The following is a 17,688-nucleotide window of genomic DNA, read 5'->3' on the forward strand; positions in this document are numbered from 1 at the left end:
TAATTGAGAACTACAAACTAAACCTTGATCTTGTGTGCCAATGAATGGATCATCAAACATGTCGAGAATTCTTTTACATTTTTCCCCCTTCCTTGTAGACAGAAAAACTTTTCGTTCGTAAGTATACTATGATAGACTTCATGTGCCATAAAAGGGGGAAAAAGTGGTCCATAGAAAGAGAAAATATGGCTAAATTGGGACGCTGCTCAAACTGGAGGTAAGTATTCCAAAGGTAAGAGGAGGCGGAGTTTGCATACAAAATCCTATTCTGTCACAATCAGGAGTTATACATGTGGTTTGAACCTTGACCTAGATGCTTATCCAAGTTTTAGCAACCATCGACGTAGAGATAGAGATGTCCATTTAGGTTTGTAGTGCATGCATATGATTGCTTTCATATTGATTTATCCATTTAATTTATCTATTTAATTTTATTTAAGGAATTTACATGGGCCCATTGGGCATGAAATTCATTTTTAAATTTTATCTATTTGATTTTATTTAAGGATTTTACATGGGCCCATTGGGTATGAACTCCAAATTTTCAAGGAGAAAAAAGTTCAATCTATTGTGTCTAAGTGGTGGATATTGGTACAGAGGATCAAAAATTAATCTTCCTAGTGAAGAATACTCACGGTGAAACTTGGCTTTCACGTATGGAAAGATAAGTATAAAGTTGATCCAGCATTTCCTGTTTCCAACCAATGGGGTTCGTTTATATGAAGTGATTAAGAAATCTAGAGTCTTATTCCTTTGGTTTAAAATGTATAATTAGAGTCTCATTCCTAAACTTCGTTGTGTATAAAGATGGTTTGAAATCAACTAGGGTCAAATGAACTTCATGTATTGGACTCATGTAGTACATGAAATACCCTGAAGATCAAAAGATGCTTTGAAATTCATTTTGATGTAGTATAAAGATGGTTTGAAATCAACTAGAGTCAATGAATTTCATGAATTGACTCATGCAGTATGTGAAATACTTTGAAGATCAAAAAATGCTTTGAAATTCATTTTGATCTAGTATATGATGTACATGAAGATGCAAATGCATATGAAGATGCTCAGAAGATAATGTAGACCTAGAGTCTTACCCATTTTGATATTCAATCCAAAAATAAAGAAAAAGTTTTAGACTTTTTGCTTTTTGCTTCCATTCCTAAAATTGTTCAAAATTTTAATTATCAAGAAAAATTCTTGTCTGTACGACGAAAAAAGCCTGAGCCTTGTATATGAAAATCGGAATGGAAACTTCAGATGAAACAATACAAACTAAGGACAAATTAATACAAATTAATGTTTTCTTGTATAGTGAAATTCAAAAGGGAAACTTCGAAGGAAACTTTACAAATTAATACAAAGGAAAATAAGATGGTGATGGTCCGTAACTTATCCCAAAGTTACAGACAAAACTCCAAGAACTCCAATAAGTTTTTGGAAAAGATTGAAGTAACGATCGTTATGCTAAAGAAACTATTTTTACCTGATATAACAGGTAAAAACACTTTTAGCGATCATTTAATTACCTGTTGGACTGATCACCTAAATAAGATAATATATAAAAATTTGGTTAGTAAGTTTCACATAAAAAATAATAAATTAACTCGATAAATTAGTAACTTTTATGTCTCAAAAAGTAAATTGGAATAAATATAGAACTTACTTTTTTTAAAATAAATTACTACTCTATATCTGAGACTTACTTTTTGGAGAGTAAGTTTAGTTCAAATAATAATAAGTTTTTGGAGAGTAAACTTATATGAAACAAGTATTAGAAAGTTTATTTGAAATAATGCTAAGATTTTTTTATTAATGATTGAAACTTAGTATTATAGTTAGTAATTACTCATAATGTAAATGTATGATACACAATTGTACGTATCATTTATAAATGTTATATGTTTTAAGCATTTTAAATATACTATGAAAACTATTTTTTTGCACATGACCTTATAAAATATGTAAGAATAATTTGTCATATTATAAATTCTGAATTATTTTTGAATTTGTGAAAGGTTAGAAAGTTTAGATGACAATAACAACAAATTTTTCGAGTTATATATAGAATTGCACTTATTTATACATCACAATTTCCATATATTAATACCTATGAATATAATAAAATGGTAAAGTTTTAATAAATTTATTTTCTGAATCACAAGTATAAAAGTTAAAGTTGTATTACAATAACAACAAATCTTTTGAGTTGTATATAAAATAGCACTTACTTATACATCACAATTTTCATATATTAATACCCATGAATTTAATAAAATGGTAAAGTTTTAATAAAATTCTTTTCTGGGTCACAAGCATAAAAATTAAAGTTGTATTAATGTAGCATAATCTTTGAAAATTATAGTAAATTTACCCATATGTTAAGTTCCGTGACTTTCAAATATACTTTGTATCATTTACATTATGGATTTGTATGCATATTTTTTCTATCAAACTCCTTTTTTATTGGCAAATGGTATGTAAATTATTATAAACTGTCATTTTATAATAATCATAATTTTTATAGGTGAATGTTATGTAAATTGCTAAAATTGTTAATTCACAAATGACTAAATCTTACTACTTTATAGCATATATTAGTCGACTAAAAAATTACTGTAATCATGTGTACGTTGATTGTTGATTTGAAATTTGCACCACTATCACTATTTCCTTTATTACTAGTACAAGTTCTTCTAATCAAAGTAAAATCAAATCAAATATCTTTTCCTTTTGTATGCAATAGTTATGTTTAGTAGAAAATTATTAAACCATTTTTACAAAACATAACTTCTCCTGAAATTAGTAACATTTTCCATGACCTCTAACCTCATCAATAATACTAACCACCAACATGCAGATAATCTTAAGAGCAAAAGCCATCAATATGACAAAAATAGAATATTTTCGTGCTGAACGTAAAAAAATTGGGATTCTATATAGAATCGAAGAAATTCATCATGAATGAGAATGAATTGCAAAGTTATCACATTTCCAATTTCATATGCATCCAGAATTTGACGCAGCATTACTTTAGAGGAACTCTCCTTTTTTCACACCAAGGAACTAACCCCAATCTCCACGTCTCTTTTATTTTTTCTTTAACCATTAAATAGTGTCAAAGTTGTTAGCAGTAAAATACTAAATAAATTTCATTCCATTTCAAGCTCTAGTTAATTGTATATTAATATTTTAGACCACAACCAATTGAGCACATATTTCCTTTTTTTAAGTAGCTATTATTTATGGCACAAATGTATTATTTTACTTTAAAAACTTATACCAAACCAATACTAGGAAGTTTATTTGAAATAACGATAAAATGTTTTATTAATGATTAAAACTTAGTACCTTAGTTAGTAAGTACTCGTAATATACATGTATAATACATGATTATATGTATAATTTAATATTTTTTGTATTTATATATTTTAAAATACTATGAAAAATGTTTTGACTTTTCACAACCTTATAAAATATGTAATAAAATTTTGTCGTATTATAATTTTGAATAATTTTTAAAATTTTTGAAAAGTTTAAAAGTTTGGATAATAATAACAGCATATCTTCCTAGCTATATATGGAATATCACTTATCTATGTAATTTCTATAATTTAAAACCTATTACTATAATAAGATGATAAAGTTTTAATATATTTATTGTCTGGGACACAAGAATTAATAAGGTTTAAACTTGTATTAATGTAGACCTAACAAAATGAGAGAAATAGTGTAACAACTAATACAACAATAAAAATAATAGAATTAGTATAATCTGGAATTTTTTTTCTGTGGAGATTGTTCACGAGTATAACATCCAATCACTAAACAAAAATCACATGAATATATAATCTATTGTATAATTTAAATTAAATTTAGTTCATGTACAAAATGATCCTAAAATAATTAGCACACTATAATACCATATTCTTTTAACAACAAAAAAATTTTTTGCCAAAAGTCTTCATTATCCATGACATATGTATGAGAGATATTTTACCATATTTTTATCTCTTTTTTTCCATATTTGTATCTCACGTCCAATCATTGATGTTAATTTGAGGAAGAATTTTTTTTATAACAAAATCATTTTGAATTCAATTAACAAGTTGAGAATTTTTTAAAAAATAAAAGTGAAATATTTTGGGAACTTATTTTTTATTTTCTCAAAATTAAAAGATTACTATTTTTAACCAATTGTTGCCATTAACATTTCATTTTCTATACTAATTTTTATCAATGTAAAATTAGTTTAGTTAACAATAATTGAAGTTATGTTAGTCCAAGATTGCCATGCTATTGTTGTTATTTTACATGTAAATATATAACCTAAATAATAAAATAAATAATAGCTACATAAAAACAGGAAATAGGGACTCAATTGATTGTGTTCAAACTATGAATTTTGTTAATGCATAATTGCTAAATTATATTTTTATTTATAAGAAATCAATATGCATCATATATTGACTAGGACTAAATTACTGATTACTTAACAAATCATATCTAAACACATGATGTGATAAATATTGCATTTGGTCACCTTTATACTCATACCATTTTCCTTTCTTTCTATTTATATTTTAAAGGTGAAAATTTCTCTTGATTATATTAGTGACAATGCATAAAATCTTTGTAAAATTATTCCAATTTATTTACAACATATTAGTACTTTTAGGAGAAACAATGCATTGTAGGAATGGTTTATTAATTTTTTAGTAAACATAACTACTACATTAAAAAGTTAAAAAAACTTTATTTTATTATGCTTTAATTAGGAGTGCTTTTGAAGAGAAGTATCAGGGGATTAATTTCTTTGATTCAAGAATTTTTAGAGATTATAATTATAAAAAAATTCAGATATTGTAACCCTCTTATTATTTGATTTATAAATTTGATATTTGTGCAAGTTTTCTTATCTTTTATTTTAGGCAATGAAATTTGTGCTTACAGTTAGATACAAATATGGTAAAATATCCCTCATATGTATGTCATGGATATTTGAGACTTTTAGTAAAAAAAAATTTTGTTGTTAAAATAACATTATATCATAGTGCGCTAATTATTTTAGGACCATTTTATACATGAGCTGAATTTAATTTAAATTATACAATAGATTATGTGTGCAAGTGATTTTCATTGAATTATTGGATCTCATTTTTATGAACAACCTCCCAAGGAAAAAAGTCCAGATCTTACTGATTTTCTAATATTAATTTTTATACTAATTTTATCATTTGTATTGTTATACTATTTCTCATTTTGTTTGGGCTTAACTCTTATTAATTCTTGTGTCCAGTGACGGAGCCAGGATTTTTTCTTTGGGGGGGCCAAAATTTTTTCGAACAAAATTATTTTAATATGTTATGTTCAAAATAATTTTCATCTATTTAAATATATGGCATCTTAAAATATCAAATATTAACTTTAATTATAAAGATATGTCTATTTCATAAATATGTATCATAGTCATAACTAAAATTAAGACAAGAAATAACCTTTGATTAAATATCTTGTAACATCACAAACCACCTAAGTTGCACATTATGAGAAAATGCTCGAATATGTCACTTGTGCAAAAACAAAAATATAACTATGCAATATAAATATAACTATTTTCAATTAAAAAGAGATAAAAATTATGTTAACATGTCTTGAAATTTCATCCTCTTTTATTAAACGTAAATTGAGCTTTACGTTCTTTCATAGAACTAAATTCATCTATAATTGAATCAATGGTAAATTTTTGAACAACTTCCTTCTTTATGTACAATGTTAGACAATCATTCAAGAATTATCTTTTATCTTGTTTTGGAGTTTTGTTTTGATTATCTTCATAATTGAAAATGTCCATTCTATAGACTATAGAACGCAGCCAGGATTTTTTCCTTGGGAGGGGGGCCAAAATTTTTTTGAACAAAATTATCTTAATATGTTATATTCAAAATAATTTTCATCGATTTAAATATATGACATCTTAAAATATCAAATATTAAATTTAATTATAAAGGTATGTCTATTTCATAAATATGCAGCATAGTCATAACAAAAATTAGAACAAGAAATAACCTTTGATTAAATATCTTATAACATTACAAACTATCCAAATTGTACATTATGAGAAGATGATCCAATACGTCACTTGTGCAAAAACAAAAATATAACTGTGCAATATAAATATAACTATTTTCAATTAAAAAAAAAGATAAAAGTTATGTTCGCACACCTTGAAATTTCAACCTCTTTTCTTAAAAGTAAATTGAGCTTTGCATTATTTCCTATAACTAAATTCATCTATAATTGAATCAGTGCTAAATTTTTGAACAACTTCCCTTTTTTATGTATATTATTAGACAATCATTCAAGAAATTATCTTTTATCTTGTTTTGCAGTTTTGTTTTGATTATTTTTATAATTGAAAATGTCTGTTCTATAGTTGTAGTTGATACATAAAGAGTGAAAACAAATATAATCAATCTATCAACAACATGATAGATCACTCAATTTCTTGTCTTCACCAAACCTTCAAGTAATTATTTGTATATTTGTATATGGGTCAACAAGAGGATAGATCACTAATTTTAATTTTTTTTATCAATTAGGCTAAGTTGTATATTTGTATATGGACCAATAAAGTAATTATTTTTATTTTAGCCCATTCATAATTATGAATTGAGTCTTTTATTATAATATATCAAATTGGGTTAATTTACTATGGATCATGAAATTATATGTTTAATTTTTTGAATGTTAAATAATTAGCACAATAAAAAATAAATAACTTTTTTTGAAGAAAAAATTAAATCAAATGTGGCTAATTCATACACACACGCATATATAACTCTCATAATATAAACTAAAATTGTAAAAAATTAGGGGAGGCCAACTTTGTCTTATACATATATTTACATACTATGAATTAAAAATTTCAAAACTTAGGGGGGGCCATGGCCCCCCTTGGCTCCATCATTGGTTGGGCATATCCCAAATTTTTTATCAACACATATTTCTGTTCGACATAATAATTCAAGTTGACAAAAGGGTTAGAATTATACATTTTAATTAGTTGAAGGGTTAAAACATATTAATTAATAGTTGAAAAGCCAACAATTAAACTTTGTAATAGTTTGAGGCTCATTAGGGCATTTTGCTTATCTCATGAATCCTGTAGCTTTATTAGACATAATGACTCAAGTTAATGGAAGGGTTAGAATTATATGTTTTAATTAATTGAAAGATCAAAACTTATTAGTAAATAGTTAGAGAGGCAAAAGTTAAATTTTATAATAGTTTAAAGAGCGGCTGGAGCATTTTACCCTTTTTTTCTTTTAAGATGCAGATTTGGGGTCATGGCAGTAACGTATTCTTCTGTCGTGTTGATAGCGTGGATGGCTTAGATGAACTGAATAAGGAACCACCAGGAAAGTGTTTTGTACACCCGCAAAAAGGAAGCATGAGGAGCACAATTTGCCTTTTATTGCCAAGTGCACGCGATCATCTCAAATGCTGAAGTTCTTTGAATTAAGTTCCAAAGCAAGGACGATAATTTTTTTTGTTTGGGTAATAAATGATTGCATCAATGAAAATAATTAAGTCAATACATCACATATTTGTCTGGGGAATGAAACACCCCTTGAATCATCACACAAAATAGTTCCTAGCGGAGAACATTGATGGTAGAGTGCAAAATTTTGACAAAAAACTTCCACCCTTCTTTGCAAAAAAAAATCAGCTCCTAGATTTGCTTCTTAGTAGATGTGCCTAACTTTAATTTGGCGAAATGAAGCTATCAATGTAATGCAGTCATGCAAAATAGGGTCCAAATCATGAAACAATGAGTTAGTATCAGAGAGCATACTTAAAATGATTTCACAATCAAATTCTACAACCAACTTATTAATGCGAAGGGATTTAGCAAGTTCAAGTCCATCATGTAATCCCCAACATTCAGCAACTCAATTTGTTCGTCAGGCCTAGTTTGCTGGAGAAACCTTTGATCCAACAGCCATTCTGATCCCGTATAAGTCCTCCGCAACCTCCGAAGCCTGGATTTGCTGAGACGGATCCATCATTCATTTTGAACCATTCAAAAGGCGGTGATTCCACCCAATGTTGGGTCAGTTTCCTAGGTGGGCGAGAAAGTGTTTGGCAGGGGCAAGGGAAGAGAATTCTACGGCCATATTAACAGCAAAGGTGAAGGGATTTGGCAGGGACTTTGTCTCTTTGATGGTTAAAAAACTCTTATTTCTATTTGTCCAAAGAATCCAGCGAGAGAGAGAAGATAGCTCCCCGTAAACATAAGCGAAAGGGGAAAGGGTGCGATCAGTGCGTATCCTTGATAGAGCCAAGAATCAAAGGCGGAGGGGAGGGGAGGTGGGGGGGTGTTTGTGGAAGAAGGGAGATTGACTTGGTCCAAATTCTGGCTTGAAAGCAGTTTCTAAGGACATGATCGGGGTCTTCGGTTTCTAGAGTACAACAGGGACACTTATCATCGGATGTGATTTTACTTTTGAACAAGAGGTGCTTGGTGGATACACGACCATGAAAGACCAGCCATAAGAAGTGTGTGATTCTGTTAGGGACTTTAAGATGCCAAATCCAATCAACGTTCTTGGTATTCTCCAAAAGGTGAGGATTTGGCTGTGCAAGTGCAAAGACGAGGGCATAGGCTGATTTGAAAGAGAAATTGCCATCAACTGAGGGGCCGCACTTGGTGATATCAGAGATAGAATTATAGGCTTGTCTGGGGATAGCTAAAATTTGATTACTGATGCAGCAGTCGTCAGTTCTTTCGTTTCTCACGATTGGACTAGGATTTTCTTACAAATTCGCAGAGGTATCTAACCTATGATCTGAAGAAGCAGCTCCCGCACTATATTTTCCTTTTTTGATGCCACTACAGTAGACAATCTTCGTAGCTGGTGTTGGCTCTCCAGCAATTTGAAAGTCACAAGACTAGAACCTCATAGTCATAGGTACACAATATATTGCCCCTTTTACCATCTCCCATGACCTTCTGGAGCACACCACCTAATAATTGTCTGATCAAACTTTAGCAACTTTAGACCATTATTGTTATACTCCCATCAATAAAATACCTCACACGATGGTGTACGATGGTGTACACAGTACTGCAGCAGTCTGGGGAAAAGTCTGCACGACCCACATTGAGAGTTAAGACAGCAAAATCTCCATGTTGAACTCCAACAGAAAAAGATTAATGACGCTTGGAAATGATTATCCGCCACAGTTTTTCACAACTTCGATACAAGTTGCTTATACCATCTCAATAGGAAACAATCTACTGGTTTTCCAATACTCTATCACATTCATTTGGTCTGCACCTGTTAGTTTAGATACTTAAACAGTCCAATATTACAAAAATATTTTTGCAATGACACTACAACCAGACATCGACCCGAATAGGTGAGTAATTGAATTGACAATTCATCAGTAACCTCCTCATTTGTTCATATTTCATACCACCAATATTTCACAAAGTAAAACTTCAGCATAGAAGACAATATATCAAAATGCAACCACCAAATACCAAGAAAACAGAACTCATTTGACTAACTTAGGCTTGCCTTTAAAAACATTTACCCAGAAAAATTGTTTTCCCTGAAGCAAACTTATAATTTAGGATCCAGTTAAATCAAATAGTAGAATTCTTATTTACATCTTAATAAAAGGGGATGTTTAGCACGCAGTTAAGCACTGACCAATTTTTATAAAAATGAAAAAAGAAAAACAAAACAAAACAAATTGTAAGATACTGCATTTAGCACTAGATGTCATCTTTACATCCAAGGGCTTAGTATTTCCTAATCTACCAAAGACATTTCCAGGCAGCACAAACATTACACACTTGGAGTTCGAAACAATGCATGCATAGCTCAAGGTCAAACTGGAGAGGTTTAAATGAAGGTAACAACGCAGAACACAAAAAGAATAAAATAACTTTTCAAAACTGAGAATACAAAGACAAAATTACTGCAAAGGGAAAAACTAAATGCTTTTTCCCACTACCAGCCAACTTTTCATACCTAGAACTGGGTAGAGCAGATTACCAGTTAATAGCACATAAATCACCTTCTATTGCCATCATTGGCCCCTCCTAGACACAAACACACAAATCAAACAAACAAGGGGGCATACAAAGATGATAGAAAGAGGTATGTCAAAACAAGTGAGTATGCAACAGTCGTGATCCTAATTCATTTTTAAGATTAAACCCCAAGGTTCATCAACAAAAAGTGCAACAGATCATCAGCAAATTTCTAAAATCAAATCTCAAAAGATTCACAATTACATATCCAGAAATCAAATTTATTCACTAAGCAAAGCCAATCATATAAAATCTACACCCTGTGACCCAATGTTGCCAAAACCAATAATTATTACCCAGTACAATGCTCCCGGAAGAATGAGTCATGAAGGATGCCACTCCACTCCTCACTACTAATTAAGAGCTCCAACAGAACGAAAGTTACTCAAGTGGAAATAAAGCTGCATAGATCCTGACAATGTATTATATTTGAGATTGTAACAATCATAAAAAGCAATATTGGATGATACAAGTCAAATGTCAAGAACGCTGAAAGCAAACTTAAGGAATTAGCACGTCTAATACCTAAAACATGTAACCATGTTAAAATTTATTCATGTTCAAACCAGTCAAAAACTAGGTTTCAACTTTCGGACGGCAGAAAATAACCTCCACCTTATTTATTCCAGCATAAACCTTGGCTTGAAAGCTTTTTCCATCAGGCTCATCAGCACTCTGAGCTCGAAAAGTGATATTGTACATGTAACCAGAACAAGCATATCCAGTTACCCGTTCAATATGCAAAAACTGGTATCCTGGTTGCTTCTGCAAGAGTGATTCATAGAATTCAGAAACTCAACAATAAGGTGAAAAAAATAGACAAAGAAACACAAAAAATGCAAATGGAACGCACCTCCTCCAGGGCCCTAGTAGCAAACTCGATGAGCTCTTGATGCAGTTCAGGGTAATCCACATAAGAGGTGATTGGCCTAACCAGAATGTACGGAGAAGGACCCGGATATGTAACCACATCAAATCCCTGTTCATTCATCATGCATCCAAATCAACAAGGCAAGTGAAGCACAAATGGAATAATACCTTTACTATTACTTATATACAAAAAACAAAATTATAAAGCAAAAACTCATGAGTCCTATTGAGAGTCTGTCTTTGGTAAATGAAGTACAAAAATTTTTGCAAACTGCACGGTGCATCTAATGGAACTGATTTCAGGAGAGCATAACATACTAAAATACAAAGACAAAGAAATTAAACAGACCCTAAATAAAAAAAAAGTAAAAAAAAATTAAAAAAAAAACAGACAAAGAGGAAGGACTGGAATTGATCTACTAACCTCACTTTCTCGACACTCTGCCATGTATTTTTCCCATAACTCGGGATCTACATCGTGGACGAAGAAAGACTTGTCAACATCGTCAAATCCACCAATTGCACCAAGGTTAGATGGAAAAGAGGGCACCGACTTGCAATACTCCTGAAGTTCCTCCCGAATTTGCTCCCTTGATTTATGGCTGAGGTCCCCATTCCTCTCTTTCCAGCCCTCCAAGTCAAACTCCTTCGCTTCCTTCTTTCTACGATCCCACCATTCCTTCCACTCTTTTGCCTTCCGATACTCCTCCTCCTCCTCTGCCTCCTCAGCAATTTCAGGCAGCTTCTCTAAATTTCGCTTCTTCCAGACATTCTCCAACTTGCTGTCGCTGCCCTCGCCCTCCTTGTCGCTGCCGCTCTCCTCTTGGCTGCTGCTGCTGCCGATGCTCTCCAAGGCGAGGCTCTCTTTGTCGCTGCTGCTCCTCTCTTGGGAGCTGATCTCTGGGCTTCTGACATGCGAGAGAAACTCCGACTCGATTCCAGGATGCTCGAGGATCATGCCTTTCATTTCAGGATGCTCGAGTAGATGCTCAGGGGTCATGCATTCATCGTCGCTGCCGGAAGCCATGGCAAGGAAACCTAATTTCTTTTCGAAGGACAAGGAAACCTAATTTCAATATGAACAGTGCCTTGAAATTGTAGATGTAATTCAAGTTCGACGTGTAGTACTATATAGGACAACTAGGAAGGGATCACCGCGCAAGTGCGCGGTGAACAATTTTAAAATTTACATGCCCAGTTATGCCCTGTTTATATAATGCCTGAAACGTAACTAAGGATCGAGAAATGGAAAGAGACATCATTGAAAAGCACAACAATATGCATAATAGATATAGATTGTAGAAATACATAGTGAATTGTTCATAAAACATATAGGACAAAACAGATCAAAGTCTAGCCATCATCTAATAGCAAAGTAGAATAGTTAGAAATTTCATTCTAAACTTCATATAGTTTCTACACTTGACCACAAAATTTCTCAAAAATTTAAAGCACACTGACAAAAGCTCATCAGGGTCACTATGTGAATTGTACCAAAGCATCAAGCAATTTCTCTTGCATGATCAAGATAGTATAAAGCAAAAGGAAAAAAGCTAAAGCTTTGTCATAAGTACAACATCATATGATGAATGAGTTATAACTATAAACCAAAGTAGCACACCTGAGAATTTTTGGTATAGCTCTGTAGAGATTGCTTCAAAGGTGAAAACAACCAATAAGAACATCAGAAATTGTCATTATCTGAAAATTATTATACATACGGAAAAACAGGAATCAGTGATCAAATCTTTTTAATTAAATTAAGCAGTAATTATGGTAGTTTAAAGTAAGGCTCATGTTTGTCAGCAAAAGTCAGGCAGAGATGAGAGTACCGCCATGGCTGCAGACCCATTGCATTTGAAGGGAAGAATGAACCTCAAATGCAATCAGGGTTGCCTCGCCAAGATACGGCAATCAATTTAAAGCCTGAAATACATCTAATGAAACCAAAACCATATCATCATAGCCTAACCCAGAACAAAATAAATTAGCCTATTTACAACTTTCATCTGCCGTAATACTCTAGCCAGAAAGCTGCACCCTTTTCCAAAAAAAATCACCATACATCTTTGTAAAAACCTAACCAGAAACAAAAGGAAACATGAAGAAATATTCAAATCCAAGGAAAAATTAAGAGAAAATTGCTCATGAATAGACACATTTATTCAGAAACATCTATAAAGTACTTCTAAAAGCAGTTTACAAGTTCTACAATCATCAATCCAACTAAAACAGAGCTCAAGGAATTAAAAAGATAAGAATACATACATAAAAAAATTAGCAAACTTACTCAGTGAAGGAGAACGTAGCACAACAAAAGCACCAAAAAGTCTCCTAAAAAGAAAAACATACGTATTAAAAACAAGCAAATTTAACAATAAGCATAATATCAATCTAAATATTCCACAAGAAGAGAAAATTCATGCCATTCAAAAACTGTAAAAATTGCTCACTGTAAGAATTAACAACAATATGGAGAATAGCATAGATAAAGCAGAAATAGATGATTTTAGTTATATCAGGTCTAATAAAAAGAAAGAAAAAAAAAGTTGACGATAGAAAGTGCTGGAAAAACAATAAAATTTTGAACAGATCTGCAATGTATCTGGAAAAAAAAAAAGATGATTGCTTGAAACCAGCACCAACAGAACTCGATAATGTTATTTTCTTGACAGTCATAGTCCATCCAGACAGAAAGCATATGAAAAAAGAAAATTTTTGGAATAGATCGGCAAGTACTTGGAAAAAAAGAGAGGAATAAAAGGCTGAGTGTCCGGATAATTTTTTACCGAGAAATAGAGAATAACGGAGAGGAGAAGATCATGGACGAGCAGTACAGCAGCCGTAGTGGTCCGAAAAGAAAAGTTTTGGAACAGATCGGTAAGTAACTGGGAAAAAAGAGAGAAACAAAATGCTGTGTCCGGATAATTTTTTTACCGAGAAACAAAGAATAACGGAGAGGCAATGTTTTAAAACTCGGACTGTCAATTGAACCGACAAAGTGAAAGGGTCGAGGTTCAACCGGTCGGACCAGTTCAACCCCGGTTCAATAAATAAATAAATATATATATATACACACACATATACACACACACACCTATGCACATAATTAATACATAGCTAATTATGAATATTCAACAAATAAATTAATACATAGCCAAGGAGGATGGGAAATTTTGTATCAAATTTCTCAAGTAACAAGAAGACATCCAATGGCACCTTAACAAAAGATAATCCTAGTTTTGTAATAATTGCCAAAACTAAAATATACACCTAGTGATGCACGGCTATGAAACATTAGTGCTACTAGTTATTCGGGACACATTATAGTGGATCAATTGTAAATTTAAAATGATTTGATGCATTGCAATAATTTTAGTAGAATCAATGATGCTTAAGACTATTTGTCCTTCTTTAATTCCATGATGATTTGAAGTCAACATCCGTGAACTTTTTCCACTTGTGACCATGAAACTTTCTATCTAAAATGGTACAAATCCTTACTCGATCCATCACTGTAATAAAGAAACAAGTATGCAAAATTTATGAAGACTTGCAGCTTTATCATTGTGGAATTTCAGGAAACATACGTCTACTGGAGTTCATGTGCATATGAGGTTTTTTTTTTACTTTCATTCACAAAAGCCTATTCAAAAACATTTTGTGCAGAAACTCGCACTTTCTCTTGGCTAGCAGTCTCCATAGTAAGATAATAGATTAACCTATTGATTCACCTTTGCTACAATCTTTAAGCCAGGCAACTAACAAGTAAAAAAACAAAACAAAACAAAAATTACAGGACAAACAGACTGATGAGCTTATCTAATTTGAGGACAAACCAAAAAAAATACCTTATCTAATTTGAGGACAAACCAGATCTTTTGTTTTTCAACTTTTTTTTACTTTACCAAGTTAGTCTATGAAATGGAGGAATAGCAAAAATATAATCTAATCATTCAGGCTGCTGCTGCAATGACAAGTCAATAAAGATCATATGCCCAACAAACAAATTGTATAATTAGAGGCTCCCCCTAGACATTGAACGTACGCATGCAAATTTCATTACCGAATATCAGGAAGTATCGTAAACCAATTCATAGTGAAAAAAGAAGATAGATCCTTTCAGTTTCTTCATAGTCCTGCTAATTTCGAACCAAAATGAAGCAACAAAATTTTTACCAATCAGCTGTGCAACTCTGGAGCAGGAAAATTACAAACATATACAAAATTTATTCACACTATCTTATCTTTCAAGCAACAACTTACAAAAATGAAATAGGATTTTACGGCATCATCATTCTTCTTCAAATATGACACTACTACAATTCCCTTCCAACAAAAGTTCCAACTGAACTAGTAACCAAAAGCAGATAACAGTACAGTTCAATCAGCTATTACAGAATCAGATCTACCACCTGCAACTGGACCAATCTACAACTACAAAACTCATAACTGCAGTGCAAGAATTATAACTAATAATCAAAACCCACAAAAATTCACAGAATATCAATCCAGAAATTCACATATTGCCTCCGATCTTCCTATAGCAAGGCAAAACATGAAACTGCAAGCATCAAAATTCAATCTTTTTCCCAAAAACAGCAACGACAGAGGCCGAGGGGACGGTTCCTAAAACCCAGCAATCAACAAAGAAAGATTAAAAAAAAAGGGAAAAAAGATAAACTAACCCGGTAATAGCTTGAATTCCAGAGTTTTTTGGCTTAGAATCGATGCGGTGAGTAGAAAAACTTCATGCTTCGTTTTTGCTGATTGCTATGGATCAAGATTGGAGTTTGGACTTTGGACTTTGGAGAAGGATTAGGATTAAGCCATTAAGGGGAGAAGGAATTAGAGACGGCAATTTTAGGAAGCAGGAAGACCGAAGAGTGAAGATTGAATGCTAGGTTTAGATAATTTCGGTCAAAATTCTGCAATTTTATCAAAAAATTGAAAAACCGCGGTTCACGGTTCGATTCGGATTTAACGGTTTGTACGATTTTTTACGGGTTTGACCGGTTCTTGGACCAAGTCAACACAGATTATGAACCGAACCAGACACATGACCGGTTCGCGATTCGACCGATCAAGCCGGTCCGGGTTTCAAAGCATTGCGGAGAGGAGAAGATCATGGGTACAGTAGCCGTAGTGGTCCGGTGGTTTGGGTATGAGAGGAGAAAGCAGCGATGAGAGAGAAACACTTGATGGGAGACGGGAGACACTGGACAAGGGGCAGGGACGGTCTGAACGGTTAATGGTCATGATTTGGCCAAAAAATTTTGTGCGGTCCAGATCACAAGTTGTGTATCGATTTTCACATCGTGTGTGGGGCCCGCAAAATTTTGTACATTATGAGAAAATAACTTTTGATTAAATATCTTGTAACATCACAAACCACCTAAGTTGCACATTATGAGAAAATGCTCCAATATGTCACTTGTGCAAAAACAAAAATATAACTATGCAATATAAATATAACTATTTTCAATTTAAAAGAGATAAAAATTATGTTAACATGTCTTGAAATTTCATCCTCTTTTATTAAACGTAAATTGAGCTTTACGTTCTTTCATAGAACTAAATTCATCTATAATTGAATCAATGGTAAATTTTTGAACAACTTCCTTCTTTATGTACAATGTTAGACAATCATTCAAGAAATTATCTTTTATCTTGTTTTGGAGTTTTGTTTTGATTATCTTCATAATTGAAAATGTCCATTCTATAGACTATAGAGCGCAGCCAGGATTTTTTCCTTGGGAGGGGGGCCAAAATTTTTTTGAACAAAATTATCTTAATATGTTATATTCAAAATAATTTTCATCGATTTAAATATATGACATCTTAAAATATCAAATATTAAATTTAATTATAAAGGTATGTCTATTTCATAAATATGCAGCATAGTCATAACAAAAATTAGAACAAGAAATAACCTTTGATTAAATATCTTATAACATTACAAACTATCCAAATTGTACATTATGAGAAGATGATCCAATACGTCACTTGTGCAAAAACAAAAATATAACTGTGCAATATAAATATAACTATTTTCAATTAAAAAAAAAAAGATAAAAGTTATGTTCGCACACCTTGAAATTTCAACCTCTTTTCTTAAAAGTAAATTGAGCTTTACATTATTTCCTATAACTAAATTCATCTATAATTGAATCAGTGCTAAATTTTTGAACAACTTCCCTTTTTTATGTATATTATTAGACAATCATTCAAGAAATTATCTTTTATCTTGTTTTGCAGTTTTGTTTTGATTATTTTTATAATTGAAAATGTCTGTTCTATAGTTGTAATTGATACATAAAGAGTGAAAACAAATATAATCAATCTATCAACAACATGATAGATCACTCAATTTCTTGTCTTCACCAAACCTTCAAGTAATTATTTGTATATTTGTATATGGGTCAACAAGAGGATAGATCACTAATTTTAATTTTTTTTTATCAATTAGGCTAAGTTGTATATTTGTATATGGACCAATAAAGTAATTATTTTTATTTTAGCCCATTCATAATTATGAATTGAGTCTTTTATTATAATATATCAAATTGGGTTAATTTACTATGGATCATGAAATTATATGTTTAATTTTTTGAATGTTAAATAATTAGCACAATAAAAAATAAATAACTTTTTTTGAAGAAAAAATTAAATCAAATGTGGCTAATTCATACACACACACACATATATAACTC

General features: G+C 31.6%; 1 protein-coding gene across 1 annotated transcript; it reads right to left on the reverse strand.

Moving 5' to 3' along the window:
- Window positions 1-10,495: 10,495 nt before the first annotated feature.
- On the reverse strand, window positions 10,496-15,724 carry LOC113732086 (uncharacterized). The gene is made up of 6 exons (XM_072080091.1): window positions 15,664-15,724; window positions 13,266-13,309; window positions 12,597-12,617; window positions 11,400-12,013; window positions 10,959-11,084; window positions 10,496-10,870 (listed from the first exon to the last, which is right to left on the reverse strand). The coding sequence occupies exons 4-6, from the start codon at window positions 12,000-12,002 to the stop codon at window positions 10,682-10,684; spliced, it is 918 nt and encodes a 305-aa protein (XP_071936192.1). The 5' UTR covers window positions 12,003-12,013; window positions 12,597-12,617; window positions 13,266-13,309; window positions 15,664-15,724; the 3' UTR covers window positions 10,496-10,681.
- Window positions 15,725-17,688: the final 1,964 nt, after the last annotated feature.

The sequence above is a fragment of the Coffea arabica genome, chromosome 2e (genome assembly GCF_036785885.1).
Source record: "Coffea arabica cultivar ET-39 chromosome 2e, Coffea Arabica ET-39 HiFi, whole genome shotgun sequence".
Taxonomy (NCBI): Eukaryota; Viridiplantae; Streptophyta; class Magnoliopsida; order Gentianales; family Rubiaceae; genus Coffea; species Coffea arabica.

What these genes read in the sequence shown, in the direction of transcription:
- LOC113732086 (XM_072080091.1), bottom strand. Translation starts at nt 12,002, where the DNA reads ATGGCTTCCGGCAGCGACGATGAATGCATGACCCCTGAGCATCTACTC. An exon ending in CAGAGTGTCGAGAAAGTGAG is followed by an intron (nt 11,085 to 11,399) that starts GTTAGTAGATCA and finishes ATGAATGAACAG; the next exon opens with GGATTTGATGTGGTTACATA. An exon ending in CTACTAGGGCCCTGGAGGAG is followed by an intron (nt 10,871 to 10,958) that starts GTGCGTTCCATT and finishes TCACTCTTGCAG; the next exon opens with AAGCAACCAGGATACCAGTT.